The sequence below is a fragment of the Myripristis murdjan genome, chromosome 10 (genome assembly GCF_902150065.1).
Source record: "Myripristis murdjan chromosome 10, fMyrMur1.1, whole genome shotgun sequence".
NCBI classification, from domain to species: domain Eukaryota; kingdom Metazoa; phylum Chordata; class Actinopteri; order Holocentriformes; family Holocentridae; genus Myripristis; species Myripristis murdjan.
The window spans coordinates 11364608-11378731 of NC_043989.1; the positions used below are offsets into that span (position 1 = coordinate 11364608).

A 14124-nucleotide genomic window follows, 5' to 3' on the forward strand; every position below is an offset into this window, starting at 1 on the left:
TGTACAGGTACAATAAGTCTGAAGTGTATTTTAGTGCAGTACACAGATAATGTATTGTACATCAAAGTTTATGGTGTGTGTCTTTGAGTATGTACAACTCACATTGAGCCAGTATGCCGGCCAGAGCGGTCTTGAACTTGTCTTTGGCCTCCTCTATCTCCTTCTCATGTTGAGACTTCTCGCTCATCAGTCGGCGGATGTGGCTGTTGGAGGACTGGATCATGGAGTAGAAGTTGTTGGCGTTCCTGCGGTTGACTTCGCCTCGTTCCACCCAGGTCAACAGCACGCGCACTGCCTCAGGAAACTTACTGTCGTCTGGCCGAGACGAGAGGACAGGAGACGGAGAAAGGAATAGTCAGCTTCGGTAGGAGCACAGTAAGATAAAAAGTAAAAAATTAGCCTCAGTACATTTACTGTCATCTGTGCAGAGGTAGTGGGAGGGAGAGAGGAGGAATAGAGCAGGAAGTAGCAGGAGTCAATATGAGAAAGATAATAAAAAAAAGTATAGTTTCTGAAAACTTTTTGTCGCCTCACCAAGACATAAGGGAAGGAGGAAAGGAGAAAGAGAAATGAGGAGGCAAAAATCAATAAAAGAACAACCTCTGCTTACTAAGTTTTGTCTAGCCAAGAGGAGAAGAAAGGGGAAGGAGAAACAAAATGTCAGGGACTCTATGAGCAAGATAACGCACAAAAATATCGCCTCGACAAATTGACCCCTCAAGCATTTGATGGACGGGGACAAGCAGGAAGTTCCACATCAACCCAAACGAGCTCATTTTTACAACTTAATTACAACTTAATTGGAGTTTGCTCACTGAATAAAAAATTCCACCCAAAATTTAATGACAAATCACATCAATGTTTCAGTCCAATGAGGATCTTCATCAGTTTAAGGAAGTAGGAAGAAGTGCCTCTTGACTGCAGCAGGCAAATCCAGTGATGAGACAGGTAGGTCACCATGTACAACCACACAAATGAAGCAAGCACTATGAATAACTGTTCAAAATATTAAAAATATCTAAATATACACAAATGTATATGTTACTCAAAAGGATGAAAAGACAATCCCAAGAAAATGAGTTAGTAAAAAATAAATAAATATATTAAGAAACCAACAACCAAATGTTGAATACGCAAAGTGGAGGGGGAGGAAAGAGGATACATGAAAATGTAAACCCAGGCCCCTGGTTAATAAAAAGTCAAATGAAAAATGCAACACAAAAGGTTATATTAAACCAGCTTTGGATACTGTTTGGAAACTGTCTCCAACTGATATCGGAGAGATATTTAGGTCCTGACTTCACAAAATGATGCAGGCAGCAGCTATGGATGACAACATCTCAACTTTCATCTTGGCACTATATTTACACCGGTGTTCAATGCTGGTGCAGGCCACTGCATCAACATCTATTCAACCTCAAAATGTTTTCTGGGCACCGCTGCCTGCAGGGCAAAAGCAGAGGAAGTGGAGGAGAAGAAAGAGGGAGAAAATAAACATGATAAGATTAAAAAAAAAAAGAAAATCCAAAACCTTATTCTCATCTGGGAGGCGAAAAGAACGGGGGCGGTGAAGTAAAGGAATGAGAGTCAGGAGGGGAAAGGCCTTAAAAGATAAAAAATGATCATATCCATACAGCAAACATAAGACAGCAGGAGGTGAAATAAGGAGAACAGCTCCCATCAAAATCAATCAGCTCCAGTCTTTTCTATGAATGCCTCTGGTAAACAACTTCACTGAATGTCTCCAGTGTCTACAGAAAAGGTGAGCGCCATGTAATATCAGCTGCTGTTTATAAAGCCCTGGCTGTTTAGCAGTATTCCTGTTTTGCCTGCTGAATAATCAGATGATGTCAGTAGACTTTATTGATTTCTATTGTTGTTATTCCGCTGTGGTTGTCCTTTCCTTTGCTGCCTCATTGTGCTTACACATCTGTGGAGGATGGGATTGACTACACTCCCACACAAAGGCGTCAGAGCGCAGCATATTTCGTTAGACCCCTGCAACACATACACACCCACACACACACACACACAGACAAACACAGGTGCGCAGACATCAGGCACACATATACACATTATTGAGCTTCCTTACAGACCAAGCAGCTGGGGGGCTATAAATTTATTTAAACTGGGTTCTGCAGATGCTCCGACACACACACACATAAACACACAGATACACACATTTCCTGGGATACATCAGATGGGTTGCATGAATGATGATCCATCACCGCTTTAGATATTGAATCAAGGTGTTATCTCCATAAATCCCTGAGGTGTTCTTCTTTGTTTATACTCTGACTCAAGTCTAATAATACAAGCACCCTGCAGCAACGTTATTAATAGACAGTCTGGAGAAATATTAGTAGCATTCAATCACTGACAATGACCAGAGGCCAAAGAATTTCAGTTTTCCATAAAATGGGTATTGCTGAGGCATTAACTGGACATAAACACACAAACTCAAATGGAAGGATGTATTTATTACATTACTTTATCAGAAAATATACCCATGGAACCGCTCAGCACTCCATCCTTCCTTCTGTCCCTTTCTTTCTCTCCTGAAGTCAGAGCTATTCTGACAAGGAACGGATGGGAAAGTTATTTTAAACCTGCAAAAACAGATTCTTCTATATCCAGAGCAACAAACAGAAAAAAAAACAAACTACCACACTTTTGAGTGTGTCAGGAACAAACACCTACTGTAAGATCAGCATTCAAGAAGCACTGTGAACAGCTGTATGGAGCCGTACACGCTATAGACTCATTACAACACCTCAATAAATGGGGCTGCATTTATGTGAAATTATTCTTTTACTGTGATGAAAAACAGATGAAAGCTGAAAAACGAAAGAAGAAGCTTTTTTTTTTCCTTTTTTTGTTCCCTCTTGTTCTCATTATTTTTCTTTACGGTGTGAATTCATATGTATTCTACAAGATGTGCAAATTGAACAAACAATTGTTTGTCCAATCACTAGAAAAATGGGTGCAATTGAACAGATTGGCCTTTCTTCCACACAGCTGAATGGACAGGTGCAAATAGATGACGATGGTCGGTGTGAAGTGGCCTATCGGCAAAAACAACAGGGCTTTTACACAAAAAGAACATATTGAACCGGTCTTTTACCACTACTCAGGATCTGATGCAGCTATCCCCTCTCCTATTTTATTGAGAGTGCCTGCGGACAAACCTCACTTGGATGTCAAAGGAAAGAAGGTCGGATGAGAGCAGTTATGTCAGCGGGGTTATCAACTGTAAGTCTCCCACGACAGATGTTTTATTGTACTAGGTTAAAAACACCTCCAGAAGGCTTAACAGGAAGTTCTGCCATTACACTTTTAAAAACCTACCTTTTTCACAGGAGAAAAAGGTAGCTTAGTCAGAACTTGATACTAGGACTTAACCACTCAACTGTATAGGCACACACACTGAGTGATGTGGCCATTAGTGCTTACATGAGTATTGGATTTCTGAAACAGCCTTTTCACACTGATCTAAATCCCACCACCATCCAAGGACTTGGGGTCCGGGTGAACTAGTTAACCTAACATTTATGTCTGAACCCTTCAGTGGTCCCGGGTAATTATCGGCTTTGGCTCCGATCAGCAACAGTGCAAATGGTTCACTGGCTAATTTGCGATAATGATTCATTGTATGTGGCAATTCCATATGTTGTTGTTATTGCTTAACATATTGACAGCAGAACTTGTTTGTTCTTGTCCCACGTATTGGTGTTGTAGTAGAGCTACGTGCTTCCCTTCAATGACTCTGCCTGTTATCTACTGTGTGGATGATGCATTGTGTATATTATGTCTACGCCTTTGTTTGTTGTTTTGTGCATGGCTTCTGTTTTTTCTCTGTGGTAGCAAACAACTTTTGTTTGTGGAAATTAATACGCTTCATCTCAATTCTGCAAACAGCATAGGTGTGATGACAAAGGACATGCTGTACAATGTGGGTAAACTCTATGTAATTTTAACCTATTGAATATATGATAAATCCTAATAATGAGAGGGCAGAAGCATGGAGAAAGTTCTGCAATTTAGTAGTGTGGAAAGATCATGACACCAGTTAACTTCAAGGTGTCAAGGTGGAATATGAAGTCCAGGAGTACTGTTAATGTAATAAGAGCCACACGCTTTTTCTTTTTTTTTTTTTTTTCCAGAGGGTAGTGCTGGGGAAAAAACGAAAAGAAAAAAAAACATGTAAAACCGAACATTTGTTTGTTCGGTGTAAAAGCAGTAAAAGTGTAAGGGATTTCTGGTGGGTCAGTGACTTCAATTGAACTATACTGTAACTTTAAAATGTGCATAGGGTTGCTTTACATTCCCAAGTGGAAGCAGCAACAGAACACACTCAATTGAGACAAAAATCTGTGCACCCCAAGGAACATATTGTGAAATGTCAGGAGTTAAGGCTACCTTTTGTGTTGACTCGACATACAGTAAATTTTAATCAACTTAAGCAAACACTTTGTCTCTTACCAGGCTGCATTTTAAATTCCCTAATATCAAGGGAATTTAAATCAGTTAAAATAAAAAAAATAAATAAAAAAAAAAACTGGCAAGTGAATTTCCTCAGGTGGATGTATTCGTCCAAATGCAGACTGTGTATACGTGGGCACTTAGTATGTATGGATGTTACATATTGGTCTCCCAACCTTTGAGCTTGTCTCCCAGCTGGCTGCACTCGTGCTCAGAATAGTGGACGATGGGGGGAGGGGAGGGCGGCCGGAGGCGATCCTCCTCCATCTTACGCCGGTGTCTCTCCTCTCGGGCCAACATGCGCTGGCGACACTCCCACTCATACAGGTCGTCTCTGGCCTGGGCAAAGTCCACGTGAAGACGACCCGTGTCCTTCTTGTCTGTGCTGGAGCCCAGGCGGATGCGGTAGCCTGGAGAGGTTTACAACAAACATGATCAGGCGAATGGGTGGGAAAGGAAGGAGGAAGAAAATGATGGCTTGTAGAGCGACTGTGGAGAGAAATCGGGGTCGTGGAGGATAGCGGAGACAGATAGATGACTGGATAAGATTGGCGACAAGGTGAAATATCAATTTCTATCAAACACCTTCTCAAATCCAGGGAGACACAGATAAACACAGATGGAAACACAAGCACAGATAGGCAGATACTCTGATAGATAGATAAGAGGACAAAAAGGTAGACAGAAAGACAGATACATGAACACACACACAAAACAGGCTCTCTGACAGGGTTAAACTGATCAACATGTCCTCTTTTTCCTCCAGATAAACAGAGAGATAAACATAGACAGAAATACACAAGCAGAGAGGCAGATACATTGACAGAGATAGAAAGATGCACACACACACACACACACACATACATATACACAGATGTACATACACACACACACACACAAACACACACACACACACACACACACACACACACACACACACACACACACACACACACACACACACACACACACACACACACACAAAGGATGTCTGACAGGCTTTAACTGATGCATCCATCCTGTTTCCTCCATGTGCTCTTCTACAATCCAGATGTATAGACAGTAACTAAAGCTGTGCATGTCATATTTCACTCTGTACTGTTTATACAACAGTATGAGATACCATGCATACAACAGTGTGAGGCACTAATTACTTCACTGGTAACTCTGGATCACCTCACAGCCTCCCACCTGACACTCGAAGCTCATTTCGCTGGCTGTTTGTGGATCTGAAGTGCAATCATCCTCATTTTGGTAATTGATTGTCTCAAATGATCTGTGAGTGCCTGGTGTGCTTATAGTATAGTGTGCAGTCGCTAAGCAGGACAAGTCCTCCGCGAGCCCTGAGACAACTCGCTCCAATTACATGCGCACACACCAAACACACACACACACACACACACACACACTCCCATCACAGGAAATAGCAGTGGACGCGACCAGAAGAAAGTGAGTTCAGGGTTTCTACCTCAGCCTGCGCTCTGTGCTTCAGGCTCCCAGTCCGCTTCAATATTTCATAGAGGGAGATCTCAGTGTGCTGAGGCTGCTGGAATCTATGTGTGTGTGTGTGTGTGTGTGTGAGTGTGTGTGTGTGTGTGGGTGGGTGGGGGCTTGAGTGTATGTGTATGTGTGAGTGTGGGTGGGTGTGGTATTATTCATGGGTAAGCTACACAGCTCAGTCATCTGAGTAATATATGGATAATAGAGAGACAGATGAAATCACAAGACATGCCCACACAAGCTAATGCACAGATTCATCCTGTGTGTGTGTGTGTGTGCGCGTGTGCACGCACACACACACACACACACACACACACATTTAATAATGCAGTGGGTATTATTGGAGAGGCTGGTGTCTCCAATGGGCTTTGAGATACAGAGATATATGACCAACAGTTGCATAGACAGATTTAAGACATCTGGGCTATAAAATCTGCTGGGAAAATGTAGGTAAGGTAATACAAAAAACCCAAAAAAGCTTCACAAATTTTAAAAAGTGTTTAATGAATGCCATGTGTCACCTACGTCCTCCATTAAAAAAAAAAAAAAATGCTGTAATGCAAATTTTTGTGCAGTCTCAACTTTAAGTATTTAATTGGGTGGCATTCCTTTCCCTAATTGGATGTAGCTAAACAGCTCGACAAAGTTTAATATGAAGTTTGTGACTAATCAGATGCACTTGGTTGTGTTTCAATTAGCTGTCTGTCAATCAATGTCGGAGAGCCATACAATGACATGATGTGCTACAACAGTTTAATCACTTCTGGCAGCCCACACTTGTGGTGAGTGATTTCTGTACGTGCATGTGTGTGTGTGCGTGTGTGTGTGCGTGTGTGTGTGTGTGTGTGTGTTTGTATGCTGGGGAGGTGATGCTTGGGAAATAGGCCGATATTTGATCAAACAGGTCTCTTGCCAGTAGATAAAACTGTAAATAGACGTCTGTGAAATAGAGAACATTTGAAATCAGCACTGATGATTTGAGCATACAAGCCACATTTTTTTTCTGTTTTCTAAATTGAATAGTTTCAGTTGTTTCATCATTGTACTCTATTTTAGCTCTTAAAATGCAACACGTTTGAAACTCGCTAGGTATTTAATAGATTAAGGAGCATGAAAAGGAGCATGTACCTCTTCTGGTGTTTCATTTATGTGTTCTCATCAGCATCTGAAGGTTCTGATAATATTCAAAGAGCAAACACTTGTGTGGTGCATTAAAATGTGATATAGAGACTGATATTGAGCGTTTTTATTTAAATTATTTTTATGTTTTCGCTTGCTTGCTCTTCTCACTTTTTTTTTTTTTTAAACGAGAATCTGTTTAACACCTATCAGAGAAATCTGGCAGAGAAAGCTTTCGACTACTTGGCTGTAAATGTGCTGGCCCATAATCACCACACATGCTGAGAATTTATACATTGATCACAGGGTTTCTATGTTAGGCTGATGTTAGGCTGAACTCCCACACACTATAACCGCAAATCTGATTGCATGTAAAGAATGCCCACATAGCAACCATTCACCTTAGCTTGGTTGCTGCTCCTATGATTGTCAGGGCCTCGTTTATTTCTGTATACTTATGCTGTAAATCTGTGCTGACTTGTTCAAGATGGAGCTTCATAAATACCCACCACTCCCTTTTTATTTGATAAGAACTTAAATTTGACAACTGCAAAGCATGCATAAAGATTTTGACCTGGTTAATTGATACTGACCTATTACATTAGAGTAACACAATGCAGCAGTTCCCTACTAGATGCAGAGCAAAATGTAAATGGACCTCGCATTTAGTCATAAAATATTCAGTAAGACAGCAGAACAAACAAAAACACACCACAGTAACTGTACCAATTATTCTGTCAGTTGGCATACTGGACAGCAGGACTGGCATAGCCGCACATGTGGAAAGCACAATGACTATAAATAGCAAAAAGGAAAAAACTGCAAATATGCTAGCTAGCTAGTGAATGGCCTGAATATCTTATATCGGCGTCCATATGTGATTGAGAAGGGGCCTGTTTATCTGGTCTTTGTCTGACCTCCAAGAAACACAGCTCCCTCCTTGATTCATGCAATCATCCCAAACCCCTCACTTTCACAGAATCAGTATGAGGTACAGCAACTTTCCACCCATCGATCTATCTGTTCATCTATCCATCACTATCCCAAGTGAATGTGTGAGGGTGGAGAAATGTAGGGCTGAATGATGGATATCAGCCCTTTCATCTCCATCAGAGTAAAGGTTAACAGCTCATCATTCTTTCTCCTCCTCAGGTGAAGGACTGCTGGGGCAGCAGGAGAGGGGTGGGGTGCACTGATAGCAGAGGACTGACACTATAGGCAGCCTCAACAGATTCAATATTGTCTACTTTAGTAAAAAGGAAAGCTCTTATCCTTTGACCTTTCAGCCCAGTGTAAACTATTACATTCCCAAAGACAAGACTGGGTTATTGTTGGGGACTCAGGGCTCAGCACTGAGAATTTGGCATCAACATCACCAAAAATGTGCAAGACAGATGAGTACCAGGCATAAAATGGGCCTCACATGATCATAAAAGAATCAAATAGGATGAAATATTGTCCATATTAGTACTTACAAAATAGGAAATAACTCTTAACACTGGTTTTAGAGTAAAGACAAAGACAACTTGCCAGACAAGAAGAGAGCCTTGTCCACAGTAAACTCCTCAGCAAATCGGATGTGGCAGAAGTTCTTCTTGCTCTTTCTGATGGCGATGATGTCACCACACTGTCCAAACACCTCCATGATGATCTGTTCGGTGGCGTTCTCTGGCAGGCCGCCAACAAATACTGTTTTACACCCTGGAGGGCGCTCCCTGGTGGCCGGAGGGGGAAGGTCTGTCAAACATGGAGAGGCAGAGAAAAGAAAAAGATGATTTTACAGTTGAAGGTACAGCTGTAGGAACTAGGGCTTGCTACACATGCTGAAAATAGACAGAAATGGCGCTGAAAATAGACAGAAGTGTGTGCCCACAAGGTGACCTAATGGTCTTTCTACATACAGTGCGCTATAAAGAACATCCCATAACCATTAGGTAAGAGGATCAATATCAGCAGCAGCCAAAGTCTTCCTTCCTGGTGAACTGTCAAGACAATGAACCCTTATCTGCTCTAGAGGCGCCATTTCTGTCTAAGCCTGCAGGCTAACTCCTCTGGTGAAATGCCTAGATTCATGTGAGTAATAAACTAATAAACACTGTGTGACCGCTGAGTGCACTGAATCCTTCTAAATTGCCCTTTAGTTAAGCCACACTGTGGAAGTGAAAATCAGAAACTATTAAGAATATAACACAGAAGCACCATCTACTGGGTAATGTTTTGTTCTTGGTCCTTTGTGTCCCATTTAGTTTCACACCATTTTAGCTCTTTCAGCTACCACAGGAAGCACAGAACCTTTCAGAGCCTGTATTTGCAGAGCTATAAAGTCACAGGATTAGCTTTTGTTTCCATGTCCACTGTCTGAGGAACCAGCCATAAAGGCTATAAGAATCTTTTAAATACATTTTTTTGTAAATACAGCCACATTCCTGCTGAATACTGTTTTGCCATTCATTTTCACAGTTTGTTGTCTGTCATTGGCTGCATTTAATGGCTGTGTTGTGTTGTAGCCACCTAATCGTGAAGCACATTTGTGCAAGTGCTGTCATGACAACGTTTGACCAATCAAAACTGACAGCAAAGCGACTTCCTCCAAACCATATTTTAGCCACAATTCCAGAATCCATGAAATAGGTGCGATGGTGCATCACCCCTCGCTAAGTTTCTACCGTCGAAAAGGACTTATTCACACCCTTTTAATGACATTCAACAACATGATCTAAGGCAGGGGAATCTGGTATGAAAACCAATTAAATCATGCTAAACCACTACCCAAGAAATCATTCCCCATGACCATGGCATGACGGAATTATAACATGATTACTGATAACATGGGGCAATATGCTTGAATCCCCTTTATATTAAATAAATGCTAATGTGACACCATTCCAAGCGTGAAAATAAAATCCCTTTGGCCACAGAGAGGTTGATCCTCTCATGTCGATGGTGTGTTGCATGAAAGACATGAATGATTGAGCAAAGATAAATGTTGATCGATCTAATCTCCAAAAGACCGAGCCTTCCATCCTCGATATGTGTGACTGGTTGAGTCTCCGCCGAGGGAACCAGTTAATCTGGGCCTCGGTGTTTGCACAGCTCACTAAACTAATTCGGGAATGCTGTTACTATGGTGTCAGAAAGTCAGTCTGATATTTGTGGACAAGGAAAACTCTGTCCCAAAGGAATATGCCAATGACGTATAGCTACTTTCAAACTGTGATATTATCAAAATGCAAATCTGATAATGATAATGAAATGGGAAAAATAGTAAACTTGATTGTGGGTGTAAAAAGAGAGATTTCCTGTTGACATCACTATAGAATAGCTAAGGTGAGAAACGAGCAAAAATGTTGTGCATCTCCCATTTACTGTTGGAGCGGATTAAGGCACCATGTATTATGTGACATCCTGACATAAAAGTTTTCAGTCTTGTGTTTTTGTGTGTTTATGACCTAAGGATAGGATAAGATTTGATAGGATTAGGTATGGTATGATAATTTTACATGGCATATTAATTAGAAAACACTGGCTGTTGTCCCACTACTTGTTTTGTGGCTACAGTGATATATTGATTGACATTTTTGGTTCTTTCAGTGACATTTATCGACTGTGTGTTTGATACAAAGACTGGCAGCATGTGACAAATTAAAAAAACAGTTTTAAAATGGATTTTGAGGCTGTGAAACATTTGCTGACATTTGTAATGTTTGTAGAAACGCCAGTGAACATGCTCTGTTTTATTAGGACAGTTTAATAAAGTTACACCAGGATTATTTTTATATCTACAAACCAAACTCAACAAGCACATAGGTGAAATATTCCAAATTTAACTGCTCAAATAAATTCTGGGTTGCATCTTCAAAGCGACATCCAAAACTGAAAATAACTTGGAGGTAACCTGAGCATGCTGAGATGTAGTCCAAACACATTCATGAGCAGTACAGTTACTTTGAGCGAGGCAACTGAAACGCAGTGGCTTCCCATGGCTATAAAGTCATGGCCTAAATCATAAGACTTTCCATCAATCATCTCCCAAATTAGAAAAATTGGAGTGCAGTTTTGATCCAACACTCAAAGGTTGGACTTGAAACTTTAACTGATGAGCCCAAGAGGAGCTATTTCCCAGTCTTGTAGCTTTAGTGCCTGAGAAACTGTAGTAAAGTTATGGTGGGACAGATCAAAGGTACTTTATGGCTTTGTCCTCCTCATGTCACAGCTTGCTCTGGCACAAAGCCCAAATGCCATTGTCCCCTAACCTTGGAGATGATGATGGCATTAAAACCAACATGCACATACTCACATAAGCTAGAGCACACACACAACTCCAGGACAGTGCCAAGGTGATAGCTCGCCTGGTTTGACTTTGCAGTCAGCTAAAATGCGGTGCGTGTGGTTCATTGCACGATTCAGCATCAAATTACATTTTCTGACAGGGTTCAGCTGATGAGTGAAGAGGACAATATAAAAGGGTGATAAGGTAACATTCTGACATTTAGCTGGCATCCTTGCTTCATAAAAGTATGCCTTTAAAAACCAATGATTTTTTTCCAGACTCACTAGAGATGTGACTGCATTACAAAATGTTTGGCTTTGAAAGGCGGATGAAATACTACTGGGGGCTTTTTAGAAATATAGGCACGTAGACAGTAGGGTTCTGAAGGGCATCTTTGGTCTTTTCCTTGAGGGTAATTACAGACAGACAGGTCTGACATGGATGAAAAAATGTCGGAGAAGAAGAGCCTGAGGAAGTCATGACCATTAAAGAGACTCACAGAGTCATTCCCTGAAGCAGTGGATGAAATGTAGGTCTACAGCACTGAAGGGCAAGAGACAGAGAGGATGTCTGTGTCTGTGTGTGGGTGTCACGCTGTGGGCGCAGGCAGCGGTAGAGAAACACACACAGGGAGACAGATAGACGTAGAAATTCAGGGTGCATCTGGTTACCCTCGAAATGTTCCCTCCTTTCCTTCACTACCTCCTCATTTCCTTTGTGACACTGTCAAATGTTTGAATGCTTTCAGCTTCCTGTCAGAAAATATCTTCACCTGCCGCGCCCTGACCACATACAAGCCATTCCACTCAACTATATTTTAAGGTGATGCCAACAAAAATAGCAGACAAGACAGTCAAAATTATTTGGTTGGAAAAATTACAGGCTATTAGTGATATGCTTGTAGATAAAGAATTTTAATTATTAACTTTGAGGGCTGAATTTTAACTTGAAAACAATGTGTAAACTTGCCTGTTGGCTTAATCTTAAAATCCCTGAAATGTAAGTAGATTGTAGTCTGCACACAGTAACTAATGCTTATTTAGTCTGATAAAAAGCAGATTTAGACAAGAGTTAATGACAAAATGTTGCTGAATATTGTCTCTGTAATAGTGCAATAAAACCATAGAGCCTTGTACTTTAAATATGCAGGATACAATTAAGCCCTGTGATTGGCTATAAGACTGGATGTTTGTGGTAAGACCACTTCATGTGTAATGGACTCAGACTTTTATGATGAGTGAAAGAAATAACTGTCCCAATTAGTTTCACTCCCTTCCTTTTTCTTGCCTCCTCCGAGGTTACTTCCTGGTAGGTAAAGTGGTAGTGAAGGAGGAGAGAAAATAAACAGAACTGAAGACAAACGGGACACAACCCTGGAGTTGCAAATGCACAAAGAGAGACACTAAATTATATGAAATACATGCTTAAATTAAATAAAACCCCAATTTGTCTGTAACAAGAGAAAATGAAGGAATCCAAATCCTGTTTAGGAGGCAAGCATTGCTGGCCAAGCTGCTCATCAACAGCTTTACAAAAACGTCCTTTCATTAGCAGTCATTAATGTAACCAATAAATCAACCATTGTGTGTTGAATCAAAATTATGATATTACGCTCATCATTTCTCTTTACTGTTGAGGTATGTAGCGTAATTAAGGGTATAACAATTCTCCAATCCATGTTTTGGTTCACACCTCAGGTTTCTTTTATTTTATTTCTTTGGAGGGCTTGGCTGAATAAGAAAATCGACATTTTCATTGCACATTTTAATGATACCAAAACATCAACTCTCCAAACAAAACCAGTTTAATGTGTGAAGAGTCGTATTAAATTCATGTATTGTAAGATACTGGCTAGAAATAGTGTTAGGAAGTTCAACAAATCATATTTTCTGTCAAAAAGTTTACAATTTTTTCCTTTAAACAACTGCATTGATTCCATTTTCTCTGAATAAATTACATTTGAACATCACGATAACATAGTAATTTACCATCGCCCAATATGCATTTTTACTGAATATAGCCTGAATGCATCATAATGTAACTCCATGCGACCTCTAACGATAACGAGCAGTCAGCAATGTAGATAAGGTTGCAGCTCAGTGGGACCCGGGTGTCTGGAAACTGTGACCCTGTTCCAACTCGGAGCCAGTAATGATCCTCATCCCTGTTCTGTCCTGACTTGTGGGCCAACTCAGGTAAAATGTACTTGTGTTGGTGGTCATTTTGTGTGTCACCTGTGACGGTGCCTCTCTTTATTCTCCTTAAACAGCACAACATGTGGAACCATGGAAATGGCTGGTTGGCTCCTTCAGAATCATTATATTTCTCAAGTGTCTCACACCTCTCTCAACTAAGGGGACAGCCAGTGATTACTAACGGTAACAGCAGGAGAAGAGACAGCTGTAGTCAGCGCTAAAGGTCCCAAAGTTTAGACACTTTCTGCCATGGTCTAGACGAGCCTGCCTCTTCTCGCTCTGCACACTCAATTTACATGTTTTGGTCAGATTAATTATCATCTGTGTGCTCCACACAATGTAGAGTTCTGTACAGAGGAGTTATAATCTAGGGACCACAAGATGGAGGACAGAACTGCGACTTGAGACTGTGGACGTTTGTATCGTGGTTTTGGTGTCAGTTTCAGAGCTGTTACACCCCTTGTATTGCAATCTAAATTACAGCTAGGGCATTTTTGCATTTGAATTTCAGAGATAGGGAGAAACAAAAACAACACACAAAAAAAGACAGACCCAGAG

At 40.9% G+C, this 14124-nt stretch overlaps 1 protein-coding gene across 1 annotated transcript in view; it reads right to left on the reverse strand.

The window, feature by feature from the left end:
- Positions 1-14124, reverse strand: part of LOC115366506 (ecto-NOX disulfide-thiol exchanger 2-like) — a 189081-nt gene that overhangs the window by 42218 nt on the left and 132739 nt on the right. Inside the window, exons 5-7 of the mRNA XM_030061992.1 lie at positions 8632-8838; positions 4659-4892; positions 103-315 (exon numbers count right to left, since the gene is read on the reverse strand). Of these exons, the coding sequence (XP_029917852.1) occupies positions 103-315; positions 4659-4892; positions 8632-8838 (654 nt within the window). The remainder of the gene's footprint in view (positions 1-102; positions 316-4658; positions 4893-8631; positions 8839-14124) is intronic.